General features: G+C 37.7%; 1 protein-coding gene across 1 annotated transcript in view; it reads left to right on the plus strand.

Annotated features, from left to right (window-relative positions):
• Window positions 1-1,407: 1,407 nt before the first annotated feature.
• The window catches only part of DDX1 (DEAD (Asp-Glu-Ala-Asp) box helicase 1), a gene marked incomplete at its 5' end in the record, with an annotated part of 16,998 nt that continues 4,357 nt past the window's right edge, over window positions 1,408-14,048 (plus strand). The window contains 15 exons of the mRNA XM_009871604.1: window positions 1,408-1,437; window positions 1,701-1,797; window positions 3,465-3,512; window positions 3,655-3,738; window positions 4,647-4,730; window positions 5,159-5,235; window positions 6,658-6,730; window positions 6,840-6,916; window positions 7,953-8,067; window positions 8,550-8,688; window positions 9,723-9,783; window positions 11,018-11,116; window positions 11,775-11,864; window positions 12,452-12,640; window positions 13,644-13,695. Of these exons, the coding sequence (XP_009869906.1) occupies window positions 1,408-1,437; window positions 1,701-1,797; window positions 3,465-3,512; window positions 3,655-3,738; window positions 4,647-4,730; window positions 5,159-5,235; window positions 6,658-6,730; window positions 6,840-6,916; window positions 7,953-8,067; window positions 8,550-8,688; window positions 9,723-9,783; window positions 11,018-11,116; window positions 11,775-11,864; window positions 12,452-12,640; window positions 13,644-13,695 (1,315 nt within the window). The remainder of the gene's footprint in view (window positions 1,438-1,700; window positions 1,798-3,464; window positions 3,513-3,654; window positions 3,739-4,646; window positions 4,731-5,158; window positions 5,236-6,657; window positions 6,731-6,839; window positions 6,917-7,952; window positions 8,068-8,549; window positions 8,689-9,722; window positions 9,784-11,017; window positions 11,117-11,774; window positions 11,865-12,451; window positions 12,641-13,643; window positions 13,696-14,048) is intronic.

Raw genomic sequence — 14,048 nt, forward strand, 5'->3', positions numbered from 1 at the left:
GGTGCTTGGGATTGCCCCGACCCAGATGGTGGAGCGTGCACTTGGTCTTGTTGAACTTCATGAGGTTGGCCTGGGCCCACCTCTCCACACTGTTGAGGTCCCTCTGGATGGCATCCCTACCCTCCAGGATGTCAGCTGCCCCACACAGCTTGATGTTGTCGGTAAACTTGCTGAGGGTGCACTCGATGCCACTGTACATGTCACTGGTGAAGATGTTAAACAAGACTGGTCCCAGTACTGATCCTTGAAGGACTCCACTTGTCACTGACTTCCATTTGGACATGGACCCATTGACAGCCACTCTTTGGATGCGGTCGTCAAGCCAGTTCTTTCTCCACCAAATTGTCCATCCATCAGTCCCTTATTTTATCAGCTTGGAGACCAGGATGTCATGTGGGACAATGTCAAAGGCTTTGCTCAGGTCGGATGTACATCAGATTTAGTATAAAGATGAGTGATCATGGGGATTAAGTACTTCTTGCTCTGCCTTTTCTTCAATGACTTCTGTCCAAGGAGGATTCCATCCATTTTTCTACCTTTGATCCCAATCCTGAGTTCCTGAATCCTGCTCCTGTATCCAGCTCCCCTCGGCTGCTGAGCCTGGGGTTTCCTTGGTGCTGCCTTCTCTGCAGCATCAGTGGGGATTGCTACTGGGGAGAGGGTAGCTGAGTTCAATATTTGATTTGTATATATTTAATTATTTTCAGTATTTCCTTATTAGTACTATTATTGGTTTACTAAAACTGTTGTAGTTTCCTTTTTCCACTCTACAAGTCTGTCTGCTTTATTCTCTTTCCGTTCCCTTTTGGGGAGGGAGAAGGGTTAGAGAGCAGCTGTCAGTGTTCAAGGATCGACCTAGCCTGAACCCTCAACACTGACATAGGTCTGCACAGATGCTTCAGTATTAGTAATCTTGAAGATGACAGATTAGGATACCTTGTTTATCATGTCTTCTGTGGATCTCTGTTCTTGATCCCTGGAAGTGTTCAAGGCCAGGTTGGATGGGAATTTGAGCAACCTGGGCTAGTGGGAGAGAGGTGTCCCTGTCGACAGCAGGGGTTTGGAACTAGATGATCTTCAAGGCCTCTTCCAACCTAAACCATTCTATGTTTCTGTAATCAAAATAATACTTCCTGTAATCTTCTGTATTACCTCCAGAATTGGTGTCATAGATTTTTTTCTGGTGGACTCTGGGAGCTTTTTTGGTTTTATTTTTTGGAGTCTGTTGTAAAAGTTTCCCTGTTTGTAGTCACATCTGACTTGTGTGAAGCAATGACATTACTCTTTAAGCTTTTCTGTATTATGCAAGAGTAAAAGTAAGCTTAGCTTATTAAAATAAAAGTGTGGAACAGTTCTTACAGTGTAAGTTGCAACTCTCATTAAACTCTTAAATTTTTCTTCCTATAGGCTGCTGAAACAGGGAGTGGAAAAACTGGTGTAAGTAATCAAATTTCAATTAGCAGAAAGTAAAAGTGTGTAAATGGTGAGAGGTTACGTGTTTGCGTGCATATGTATATACAGAGAGAATATGTATATGTTTTTTATATGTATATATTTTTAAAGTATTATTGTCTTTACAAACATGTGTAGGTGTGTTTTCATGTGTTTATGGCCCTGGGTATTGCACCTGAAAACTTAGCTGACTATATATCTGGAAATGTCTATATAAATTGTGGAATGAAAATAACTTTCCCTTTTAGGCTTTTAGCATTCCAGTTATCCAGATTGTTTATGAAACGCTGAAGGACCAGATGGAAGGCAAGAAAGGAAAAGCAACTATTAAAACTGGAGGGGCAGGTAAGTTGTTGGGTTTTTTTATGTGTCACACTACTTAAGTTGGGAATACTGTTAATTTGTGTTGATTCCTTCACCTTCCAAAGGCACATTAGGCTGACTATTAGGTATGGTTTTTTTCCTTAATTTGGGATAATTTAAAGAGAATGTCATCACACCATATTTTATAAAACAGTGAATATAAAGTTACTGGTGGACTCGGAGAACTGGATGTGTTTGCCTGCAGTACTTTACTAATGCCTGTTGTCTTCAGCTTAAGACTGGCTGATCCGCACCACTCTCATCAGTGTTCTTCTGAAAGCCATACTTATTTAGTGTCTTGCAAGAAGCAGAGTGGTAATGTCCAGCTTACAAAAAAAAATTTAAAAAACCCAAAAGAACCTTTTTTCAGTTGCAGGGGTAGATGAGACATCAGCAGTGGCACCACACCGTTGGTTTGGGCTTCTAAACTTAAACTTATTTTTTTGTGGCTGACGTAGCCATATAGTGTGTTTTTCAGTTCTGCTGCGCTGAATAAAGATTCCTTTTGACACCTGTCTAGATTTGCAAACTGAATTACAACTGGAGTTGCTGCAGATTTGAATTAGTAAGCATTGAACAGAGCAGGAAATGAACAGGGCCAGAACTCTTTGATATGGAATGGATTGTAACAGTGATAATATACGCACAGTATTTGCGAGTCTATGACACATCTACTTAAAAAAGCTTGCAACTTTTAAGCCAGTAACCATGTCCGGTCTGTGGTATTTGTAGGTTGAGATTTATATGTAAGTGAGAGTGAAGTATTGGACCGTGCTGCCAAGGGAAGTGGTGGAGTCACCATCCCTGGAGGCCTTCAAGAAACAGGCAGACATGGCACTTCAGGATGTGGTTTAGTGGTCACGGTGGTGTTGGGCTGATGGTTGGACTTGATGATCTTAGAGGTCTTTTCCAGCCTTAACGACTATGATTCTATGACAGCAACTGCACAAACAACACTTTGAAGATGTTACAGAAGTTGTCACCTTTCAGCTTCATTAGTATTACTGCTACAGAATCACAGAATGTTAGGGCTTGGAAGGGACCTCAAAAGAGGTTATGACAGTACAGTCAACTTTTTTAAAAAAAAAATCCTTCTTGAAAGAATGTAATGTAAATACACTCAGTAATCTTAGCTGAAGTGACATCTAGTTTTAACAAAAAAAATCTTTATATTGTGTAACATCTAGACTTCATTGCAAAATGTTACTAGAAACGAAAAATCTAAGTTAGAAATTTTGCATGCTAGATATGCATATATCTTAGCTCTTCAGTAATGCTGTTTTAACTGATATCCTGAAAAATATTTAAATCTAAACTTAAAACAGGAATAGCAAATATATTTCAGGTTTACTGCTCTTAGTGTAGTCTTGAATATTTCTAGCTGCATTTGATTGTGATTATGTTGATCTCTGGTTTATTCTATAAATATTTTCTAGACTTCATAGAATACCCTTCAATTTTGCGTCTGTACCCCTCCTTCAAGTTGTAGGCCTTCATTTTGACCTTGTATGAATTTCATTGGAACAAAACTCACTCCCCAGAAAATTTAAGTCAAATACTGTAGAGCCAATGTGAACTTCTAATTTGAGTTTTCCAGGCTTACCTTGTTGGTTTAATGCTTTTTCTGTTGCTGTCTTTTTCAAACTTAGTGCTCAATAAATGGCAAATGAACCCGTATGATAGAGGATCAGCTTTTGGTGAGTTGTGCTAATGTTCCTTTGAAAATGTTTACTTGGTGGGAAAAAAAAGAGTAAACTACAAGAAAGTATGCATGAAAATTTCTTTTAAAAGTGGTTGGAGAGGCAATTTCTTTAACTAAAACTGTCTTGTAACTTTCAGCAATTGGCTCAGATGGTTTGTGTTGTCAGAGCAGAGAGGTAAAAGAATGGCATGGATGCAGAGCAACTAGAGGCGTGACTAAAGGTAAATATAAAATTATGTACTTTGAAAACTAAGCACTTCAGGGACTCTTGTAAAAGTTGCATCTGAAATGCTTCATTGTGACCCACTGTTAGTGTACATGGTTGCATTTAAAACTTATCCATCTGAGCAAATGTGTGATTACTCACTTTACAGCTAGCTGAACAGTTTGGAATGACATATACCTCTTTTTTGCTCTCTTTGTGTTGTAAATTACCTTTTCCCCAACAGAGAATTGAGTTGAAGGAGACAGAATCATAACTAATATTCATTATAATGGATTTTGTTAAGGTGTTTTTAATAGAGATTAGCTGCTCACACAGTACTTCCAGTTTTTTCCTCACACACTTCACACACGTGCATGCACCAATTTCATGGTTACAGAGTTGAAGCAACAGTTGAGAGGCCAACCCCCGTGCTGCTTGGAAACAGTCAAACTGATTGTTCAGTGGTTCTAGGTGGGTGTTCAGAAAAACCTTCAAACAGATAATCCTGCCATCTGTTTATAGGTAGCAGCCAGCTGGGTGTGGTTCAAGCTATATGCAACCAGTTGTTGATGCTGGCACGTGTTGGTGCTCTTGTACTCACTCAGCAGACCCCTGGTATTCTGAGTTCGGTTCTCGTGGATTCACTCAAGAACCCCTGGTCTCTAGCTTATCAACTCCTTTGGAGCATTTCCCACAGTACATCTCAGAATGTACTTTTTCTCATTTGCCTGCTTTTCTCTGTTTCTTTGTTACACGCATAGGTACCTACAGAACCTTTTCGCATTAACACAATGGGGGATTTTGCGACACTTTGAGCAAGGGTAGAAATATTAGACATGCGTGGTGTTGGAAGTAGCCAGACTGAACCACCTTGATGAAATTGAAGTTTAGGCTTTGTTTTAAATTCTTTTTCTCTTTTTAAAGGGAAATACTACTATGAAGTTTCCTGTCATGACCAAGGTTTGTGCCGAGTTGGTTGGTCAACTATGCAGGCTTCACTAGATTTGGGTGAGTTTCCTTCAAAAGAACAATCCCATGGACGACTTCCATATTTGCATGAAATGGATGGAGTCTTGTAGTCTCACAGAAAATGGGCTCCTTGAGAACGATGGCATTGTAGAGGAGTATAAAACTTTTTATACAGTTGTTCTTTCTGTAAGGAAATCTGCTTAGGTGGCTGCAACATTTCGTGTCTCGTGTAGCTTTCCTTTTTATTTCAATTTTCTTAATTAAGAGGCTGAAGACTAATAAGATCAGTAAATGTACTGGGGTTTAGCATATGTCAAAACTAGAGGTCTTTAGTTAGCACTGTGCTTCTAAATTTTTTTTATTTTTTCACATGGTAGTGTTAGAGGTTTCAGTTGTCAATACAAAGATGAAAAAATATAACCTAAAAAACAGAAGATAAAAAGCTACACTTCGTCTTACATTTTCAGGAACTGATAAATTTGGCTTTGGCTTTGGTGGCACTGGTAAGAAATCTCACAACAAGCAATTTGACAGCTATGGTGAGGTAAGGTTGGATTGTTCATTGGTAGAAACATTACAAGTTTTGCATATTCTGTGCTTTAATAATCCACTGTCTTTTGCAATAGTGCTAACTTAAGAGAAAGTCCCTGGGCAACAGTACAAGGAAATAATTAATGCATTTTTGGATAAAAGCATATTAACAGATTTAACAAAAGCAGTTACGGGCTTGAGGCTTATGATTGTGGCCAGACTGTGAATATATTGACTCTTATTTAGCAGATAAACATTTTCTGTATGTTACAGGTTAGAGGCTAACTGATTTATTTCTTAGCTTGAGCAACACCAACTCATCTGTATGCGTTGGTGACTGAGAGCATTAGATCCTGTTTACTAGTAGTTAAAGTAGATGTAATCACACAGCTCTCTAATATGTCAAAACATGTACTTAAATGCTAATAAGATGTAGTTAGTCATGCTCTATTTCTGCCTGTAGAGTTGGGTTTGCCAATAGAACCGTTACCTTAATGTACACTTCTGAAAATATGTACCAGGAATATCAGTGGTAGTTTGTCTAGAATGCCAATCGAGAGTTCAGATGTTTAAACATCTTTTTTATAAATATAAATGATACAGCAGAAACTCAAGGCTCTTTTCTGGTGTTAAGGAACTCTCAGTGTCATAAAACTTGGAGATTTTATCACTATTGTAGGGTTTTTATGTGGTAGCGACTTCTGAGCTGTTGAGTTAGAAGTACTTTATATTACAATTTTATTGAATACTTTTGCGGTAAACAGATTTTAAGATATTTGAATTAACTACTTAAGGTTAGGGGGCCGGTTAGCTCAGTGGTTTGAGTGCGGTGCTGACGACAATGACAACACCGAGGTCGCGGGTTCAATTCCCACTCGGTCCCCACGTGTTGCCTGGTCTAGTCGAGAGGTGGCGTCCCTGCCCATGACGGGGAGATTGGACTGGATGATCTCTAAGGTCCCTTCCAGCCTAGGCCATTCTATGCTTCTAAGTATACATAACGTGTATAAAGTATTTTCCGTAGAGTTAGTCTTTTTATATAGTCAATATATAGGTTTCTGTTACCGTGTTTGATGCTTTAAGCTTAGATTTATATTTGATAATAAAGGCACTTTTACATAATGGAGAATGTTTCCAGCTAAGTGACTAAAATTTATCACTGTCAGAGTGTTTGGTTTTAAAGGAAATTTAAAGCAGCAATAAGTGTTTAAATATCTAGGATAAATTGGGCAGTTTGCTGAAGAATTGTAATCACACAAAAATGTATGCTGTTTACTGTAATATTATTGGAATAGACTGAATTCACATCTCTTAAAAATCAACATTTAGTAGGGAGAAGTGGGAAAACTAAGAGTTGACAGAATATAAACACTAAGTTTTCATAATGCACTGAAGAATAAAATCTCTCAGCTTCACAAACTTCTTCTTGTTATAGGAATTCACTATGCATGATACAATTGGGTGTTACCTAGACATAGATAAAGGGCAAATAAAATTTTCCAAAAATGGTAAGTTTTATTCGCTTCTTTGGAATTTTATTGGGATGCTTGTATTGGAAGAGGGGCAGGGAGAGGAAGGCACAGACATGCAGACTGACTGAATTAACTCTGCTTTCAGGGAAGGACCTTGGCCTTGCGTTTGAAATCCCACCACACATAAGGAACCAAGCACTTTTTGCAGCTTGTGTGCTAAAGGTAATTTAGGAATATCACAAGACATGTAAGATCATAAAAATTGTTCTAGTTTTAGTAACTGACTACTTAATACATAAAATTCACATAGCCACCCACAGTTGCAGTTGATTCACCGCACTGCTGGGAGGGTGGTGAGACACTGGAACAGGGAAGCTGTAGATGCCTTGTTCCTGGGAGTGTTCAAGGCCAGGTTGGATGGGGCTTTGAGCATCCTGGTCTAGTGGGAGATGTCCCTGCCCATGGTAGGGCAGATGAAGCTAGATGATCTTTAAGGTCTGTTGCAACTCAAGCCGTTCTATGAATCTATGAATTACTGTAGTACTTGAACATTCTCTGTTTCCTTTGGTGTACTAGTATTTCACTACTGGAGCAGTCACCACAGTATCTTGGCTTTGATGAAGTACAAAGGGAAACACCTAAACTTGAATATAAGGGTAAAATAGTTTGGATAACTAATCCCTAATACCAGTACTATCTTGCCTGTATTGGACTTTGATATATTGTGATTCAACAGATATAAGCAAATAACTTCCAAGTGCCAAAATTCTCATTTTGTATATTCTCAACTCAAACGTGAGAGTAGTGTAGTAGTATGTCTTTCTGGAGTTATGTTCTCTGAGATGGTTTCTTACTGAGTAAAGGTTTTGGCAAAGCATTTTGGTTGTCAGAGATATTTACAAGTCCAAAGAAAGTGGTTTGTTGGATTTTTTTTTTTTGTATGTGAGATTTATTTTCTTTTTTTTTAATTCTGGTTTATTGTTCAATACAAACATAACATAAAAGTTCATAGAAGGTTTCCATGTGTCTTTGGGAATCTTTTCATGTAAAAAAAGAATTTTAAGAGCTAAAGCCATGCAAAATTTGTCTGGCAGATTTTAGATGACTTGAGGAAGGGAAATGAAGGTGGGAGAAAACCACCTTCCCCTTACTCTTGTCTAGCTGGTTTTGCATGGAGAAATTAATCATGGATTTCCTTTTTCTCATTTTGTGTGGTCTCTTGAATCTGTCTATGTGACACAACTTTACTGAAATCTAGAACGCTGAATTGAAGTTCAATTTTGGTGAAGAAGATTTCAAGTTTCCACCAAAAGATGGCTATGTTGGTCTTTGCAAGGCTCCTGATGGTAGTGTTGTAAAATCTCAACACTCAGGTAGGTTAAATTTTAAAAATACTCTCCATTTTATATTCAGATTGTGTTACAGAGCATCTTTTGATCTCTTTAATTGCTTTATTACTGCTGTATTCAAGGTCTTACAGTGATCCCACTGGTGGCAATGTTAATGCTTTTTTAAAAAATGTTCAGAATTTTCTTCATTTTAGACCACATATAATCTGACGTTTTAATTTTAGCTAAGTGACTCAATGGTGCAATCCTAAAAATAAGTGTATATGCTTAAGCTCTGCAATGAAATTAATATGCTGCATGGTCAGTGTACCCGCTATTGTAGTAAGATTCTCTTGTAATCTCTTTTAAGGTATTCCTAATTGAATGGATAATAACATCACCCTTTAATGGAGGATTTAGAAACACAAGGGTTTAGATTATTAGTAGAAAATCCAAGTTTGTTTCCAGTAAAAAATTCCAAGATGGGAATGTAATTTTGTCTTAATGGCATAATTTTTTCCACTTAGGAAGCGCACAAGTGGTTCAAACACAGAACCTTCCAAATGCTCCAAAAGCATTGATTGTAGAACCATCAAGAGAGCTGGCAGAACAAACTTTGAACAATGTGAAGCAGTTCAAAAAATATGTTGATAATCCCAAATTAAGGTAAAGGTACATCTCTTGTAATTGTGCTTGTGAGATTGTCTATGGATGTGACTTCACGGGCAGAGGGGGAGGAGTTCCAATTGTAGCTAAGTGGACCTTAATTTGCAGTGCTACTACCAATAGCCTCCGTAGTATTTCGTACAGACCAACCTCCTGACTTTTCAGCTACAGTCAGACCACATAGGATTTGGAGTTTTTGATGTATTTTATCTGTGGATGGCATCTTTCTGATATGACAAATGTGGGGTTTTTTTCTTCAGATTATCAAAGGTGTGTGAAACTCAGTGTTTCTAATCACAAAAAGCACATCTTCTGCTTATTGCCTTTTTCTGAGCATCTTCCTGTGCCCCTCACTTCCCCCACCCTCATTTTACTTGTTTTTCATCTCCAACAAATATTTATATACCAGGTCTGCTCTGTTTATGTAGCTCACAGGACAAATGTTGCAACAATAATAGCATGGGGATGTAATTCTGAAAAATGTCTACAAGCTGCTTTGGTTTAAGGATGTTTCTCTTTTGGTGAATATACTTATAAATAGTGAATAAACTTACAAAACTTAAACAAGTGTCCTCATATTCTAAACTGCAGTCAATCTGTGAGTGCTTTTATTAAAATTTCAGGGTAGTTTCAATGGGGAGAGACAAGTTCCGATGTAAGATTCATTTAGTTTACTATTATTTGTATTTCTAGCTTTCAAGAACACCTGCAACTGATTAAGCTAACTTATGTTCGAGTTTTTTAAGAAAAAGATCCTTTAAGATTAAATTGACTAAGATTTTAACGTGTTTAATACAGCAACAATAAAGTAATCAAATTCAAACACAATCTGGTAATGAAACTTTCACTTTTTGGAATAAAATATGCTACACTACATACGGAGGGATGATTTTAAAATTATTTCCTTTTTTATCTTAAAATTCCTTTTAGAGCTGTTAGTTACTAATCAAAGAATCAATTTTCATCCAGATGTTTAATATCTTTTCTGAATATAATAAATTAGCAAATGTCAAAATATGTTGATGTAATTTTAGGGAGCTGTTGATTATTGGAGGGGTTGCTGCAAGAGATCAACTCTCTGTACTGGAACAAGGAGTAAGTTTGCATTTTTGTTGATGTGATTTAGTGGTTGAGGTTCTGAATAACTCATGGTGTTGCTAGAGACTAGTGATGGTGCTTCTTTTAACCCCCATAAACCTGATTAAAAAAATGGTGCAGTTGGTGGCAAGTTCATGATCAGTAGTTCATGATCAAGTTCAGCATCTCTTGCTTTAGTTCCATGGCAGTTGTTAGTACCAGTGCCTATAGTACTCGGTCAAATTCTGTTGAAGCCTGAGTACTTCTGAAAATTTTCAAATAAAGGTGCAATTTATGCTATTTGTCCTTAATTAACACAACAGAGTTTTCAAGTGTAGTTCTGCTTCATATTTATGTGCATAGAACTGATGTACAGTTACCAGGCTGAACATAAACCACAAACCTGTCCTACATAGAAGGAAAACTGATCTACAGTTACCAGGCTGAGCATAAACCACAAACCTGTCCTACATAGAAGGAACTCATCTAGCGTCAGCAGTCTGGGATGTACAGTCGTTTCAGTTGTGCTGCAGGGGTAACAACATAGTCATTTTTTTGTTTAAGACCCACTTTTGGAAATAAGGCCACATCACTACTACTACATAAGTTTGTCAGTGATTCTAGCTGCCACGAAACAAATTTTCTCCTAAGCAGACTTGAACTGGAGGATTGCTAGGCTTGCACGTGAATGCAAAATTCATGATGGTGAACCCTTCCATCGGCAAAATCTTAAGTTATTTGTGCAGTTGATAGACTTGATGTGTATACTTCCACAGGGAGAACTTACTTTATACTCATTCAAAACTAAATCTGTTTGTTGGCTTCAGGTAATAAAATCACATAGCTTGAGGGATGGGGTAGGGGAGAAGGAAGCAGGGACGCAACCCTTACCAAAATACAGGAAAGCTTCCTGCCTGTGGCGGATTCTGCTAATGAAATGGCTGCAGAACCAAAATGCACGTTGCCCAGAGAGGTTGTGGGATATTTTTCCTTGAAGATAGAGAAAGTTTTATTAGGCACCTACCTAAAGCAACTTGGAAATTGTCCTTGATTTGCATGTGGTGGTGGTAATGGAGACTAGATGACCTTGAGAGATCAGTCCAACCCAAATTATTCAAGGATTTTGTGAAATTATAATTAATGGAAGAAAGGGCATCATGTGAATTATTGTCTCAGAATCTTAAATTTAGACAAAGCTGGTAACACCACTAGTTAGTTACGGAACCAATTCATATACTTATGTTTTTCATAGGTGGATATTGTTGTTGGAACTCCTGGAAGACTGGATGACCTGGTTTCAACAGGAAAGCTTAATTTATCTCAAGTTAGATTCCTGGTTCTGGATGAAGCTGTACGTAGAGAACTAAGCGATACCTGAGTTTTGTTCCTAAATGTGCTATGACATTTCCCAAAAGAGTCAGTGAGACGTCATTGTTCTATAGCATTTGGTGCTTCGGTGGAACAACAATTTGCTACCTATAGGCTATTCCAAGTTAATCTTCTTGTTGTTTGTAACCACAGTAACCTACAGATTTTTTTTTCTCCCCCCTTGTAGCCTTTCTGGTGAAGTTGTTTGAGGTTTTTTCTGACAGAGAAACGTATTTCAGGCTGTATTCACAAGGTTGTGAAGTCTGTCACTGTACGGGGAACTTGAAAGGATTTTTGATTACTCAGAAAATCTTCAGCTCAATGAATGTTGCAGTCAGTATGGTGTGAAATTAGGGCCTCTCTCTCAGATCTGTTACACTATAACTGAATAATCACAAAGATGGAATGCCTTGGGGCATTAACTAGGAGAAGCTGATGAGACAGATGTTCAACTTCTTGTGAAGCACAGCAGCTGTACTTGCAAATACTCCAAATTCTTAATTTTTTTTTTCTCCGTAGTAACAGTCTCCCAGGCAGGTGTTGACCTGTCCAGCTAATTAAGACACAACTTCTGAGGCAACAAGTTTACTGTTTATTTAACTCGAGTGTATATGCAGCTGTTTCTTTTTTTCCCCACATAGGATGGCCTTCTCCTCCAAGGTTATTCAGACTTCATAAACAGGATCCACAGTCAAATTCCTCAGATAACTTCAGATGGAAAGAGGCTTCAGGTATACAATTTATTTGTGGCTTTGGGTTATTTGGGGTGGGTTTGATTTTGCTGTTTGTTTGGTTTGGGTGGGGTTTTTGTGTGATGTGCGTGGCTTTCAATTGTTGACTGTTACTTGGCATGGAGCATGCTTCTCTGAAGTAGAATTTATTATACCTCCTGTCAAAATCTAACCCTTTTTCATTGGATTCAGTAGTTGCCTGTGAATATCTGTGTTTAGTATCCTGGATCTTGAAGTTCAGTGTTTAGCACTATTTGAGTTACTGAGACGTAAATGTATCTGAAAAATGAGTGTCAGCATACATTATGAGTACTAATGTTTTGATAGACTTGATTGATCAGCCCTTGGTAATTCTGCTTTCTTCCTCTTAACTATTTTCTTAAAAACACCCAGCCATTTAAGTAACTTCTTTTGTGTCCTGACTCTAATCAGCTAAGTGGTTCCTGCGATGAGGAAAGCTAGTTAGGGACTTTGTTGTGCTGCGTTGTGGCATTCAACTACATAATATTCTTCCAGTTCTACTCTCACCTTTTATTCTGGGAGAATGTGATCTTCAGTAGCATGGGTATGGCTTTTTTTCTTCTCAGGTGATTGTATGCTCTGCAACGCTACATTCTTTTGATGTGAAAAAACTATCCGAAAAGATCATGCATTTTCCCACCTGGGTTGATTTGAAAGGAGAAGATTCTGTTCCCGAAACTGTACACCATGTAGTGGTGATCGTGAATCCAAAAGCTGATAAACTGTGGGAAAGACTCGGCAAGAATCATATTAGAGTAAGTGGTCTATAAGTGAAATTTAAGATTATTTGCCTATGTTTACTTATTTAACCTTCATAATAGTGGCGTAATGCTGTAGGATGTTTTCCAGCTATTGGAACAGCTTGAGAGTATCTGAAATGGTTTGTTCCAGGGTTGTCTAGCAGCAAGATATCGGTGATAACACTTTCTGAATAGCTCATTCTTACAAACACAATCGGGAATGATCTTGATGGAGTAATAATCAGATTTGTGCAGGAGAACAATAGCACTGCACTGCTTTTTCACTCGTTTCACAGTTAATGGTCTGTGCCTAACTGTAGTTAGTACCTATCTTTTCTAATTGATCAGGAGGAAATAAACCTTCCCAAATACATCATTTGGTAAAGTAGTTTTGTCTCTCTGACTGATGTGAGATGAACATTTTTTAAACGAATGGTTTTTGTCCCAGACCACATTTGAGACTCCAGTTTAAATTCCGCATTAACCTATTCACGTGAGAGGGTGGTGATTGTGGTTGAATAACCTGGGAATGTATTTCATTCTCAGCAACTCTTATGCAGTTACAATCAATAGGTTTTCTCTGGCACCTGCCTTTGTTAGGTCTGTTAGAGCCTTTTCATTAAGTCTTAGTGTGAATTTTTCTCTTGCATTTTAGGTTTATATCTGATTCAGCCTAGAATAGGGAAAAGATAAGGAACAACTGTATTTGTATGATTTAGCCATGCTTATAGTACATTGTTTTCAGCTTTGGTGTTATATGGCGATTCTCTAATTCATTACTTTATTCAAAGATAGTTTCTATCCAGTGTCTGCATAAGTAATTTTACTGTCTTTTTCAGGAAGAGATTTTGTGTGGTTATACAGAAAGGTGGATTAGCTTGTCTGGTGGAAGAACAGAATACTAAGATTACTTTTAAATTTTATTTAATTTCTTGCTGATTATAAGTTCAGAGAGTTAAGTATTTTGTCTGTGAAGTATGGACTAATGACTTGGGGGGTTGTTTGGTTTTTTTTGTAGACTGATGAAGTACATGCAAAAGACAATACACGGCCTGGTGCTAACACTCCAGGTAATCAGAAACCCTAAGTAAGAGCTTGTGAAATAATCCTTTGTAAATGTTATGAAAAAATGCTAGGCTGTAATATGTAAGGTCCTTGAGTCATGTTCGTCCAAATTTTTATTTCTACATTGTTGTAGTTGTGAAGAGAAATGTGTTTCTGTAATTAGAGGGAAGAGAAAAAGAAACAAACATTTATTTTGCAGTTGTGTAAACAACTATTTATTGATGTGTGTAAGTAAACTGAAACTCCTGAGTAGTTTTGTTCTTTCTGTATTGTATTACCTTGGAGTGGGGGAGCCTTGAAGAGAAGATAAAACTGAAGGTCAGGCTTACTTACTCTGCTAAGAAAAGTTTAACAGTCT

The sequence above is a fragment of the Apaloderma vittatum genome, unplaced genomic scaffold (assembly GCF_000703405.1).
Source record: "Apaloderma vittatum isolate BGI_N311 unplaced genomic scaffold, ASM70340v1 scaffold1106, whole genome shotgun sequence".
NCBI lineage: Eukaryota > Metazoa > Chordata > Aves > Trogoniformes > Trogonidae > Apaloderma > Apaloderma vittatum.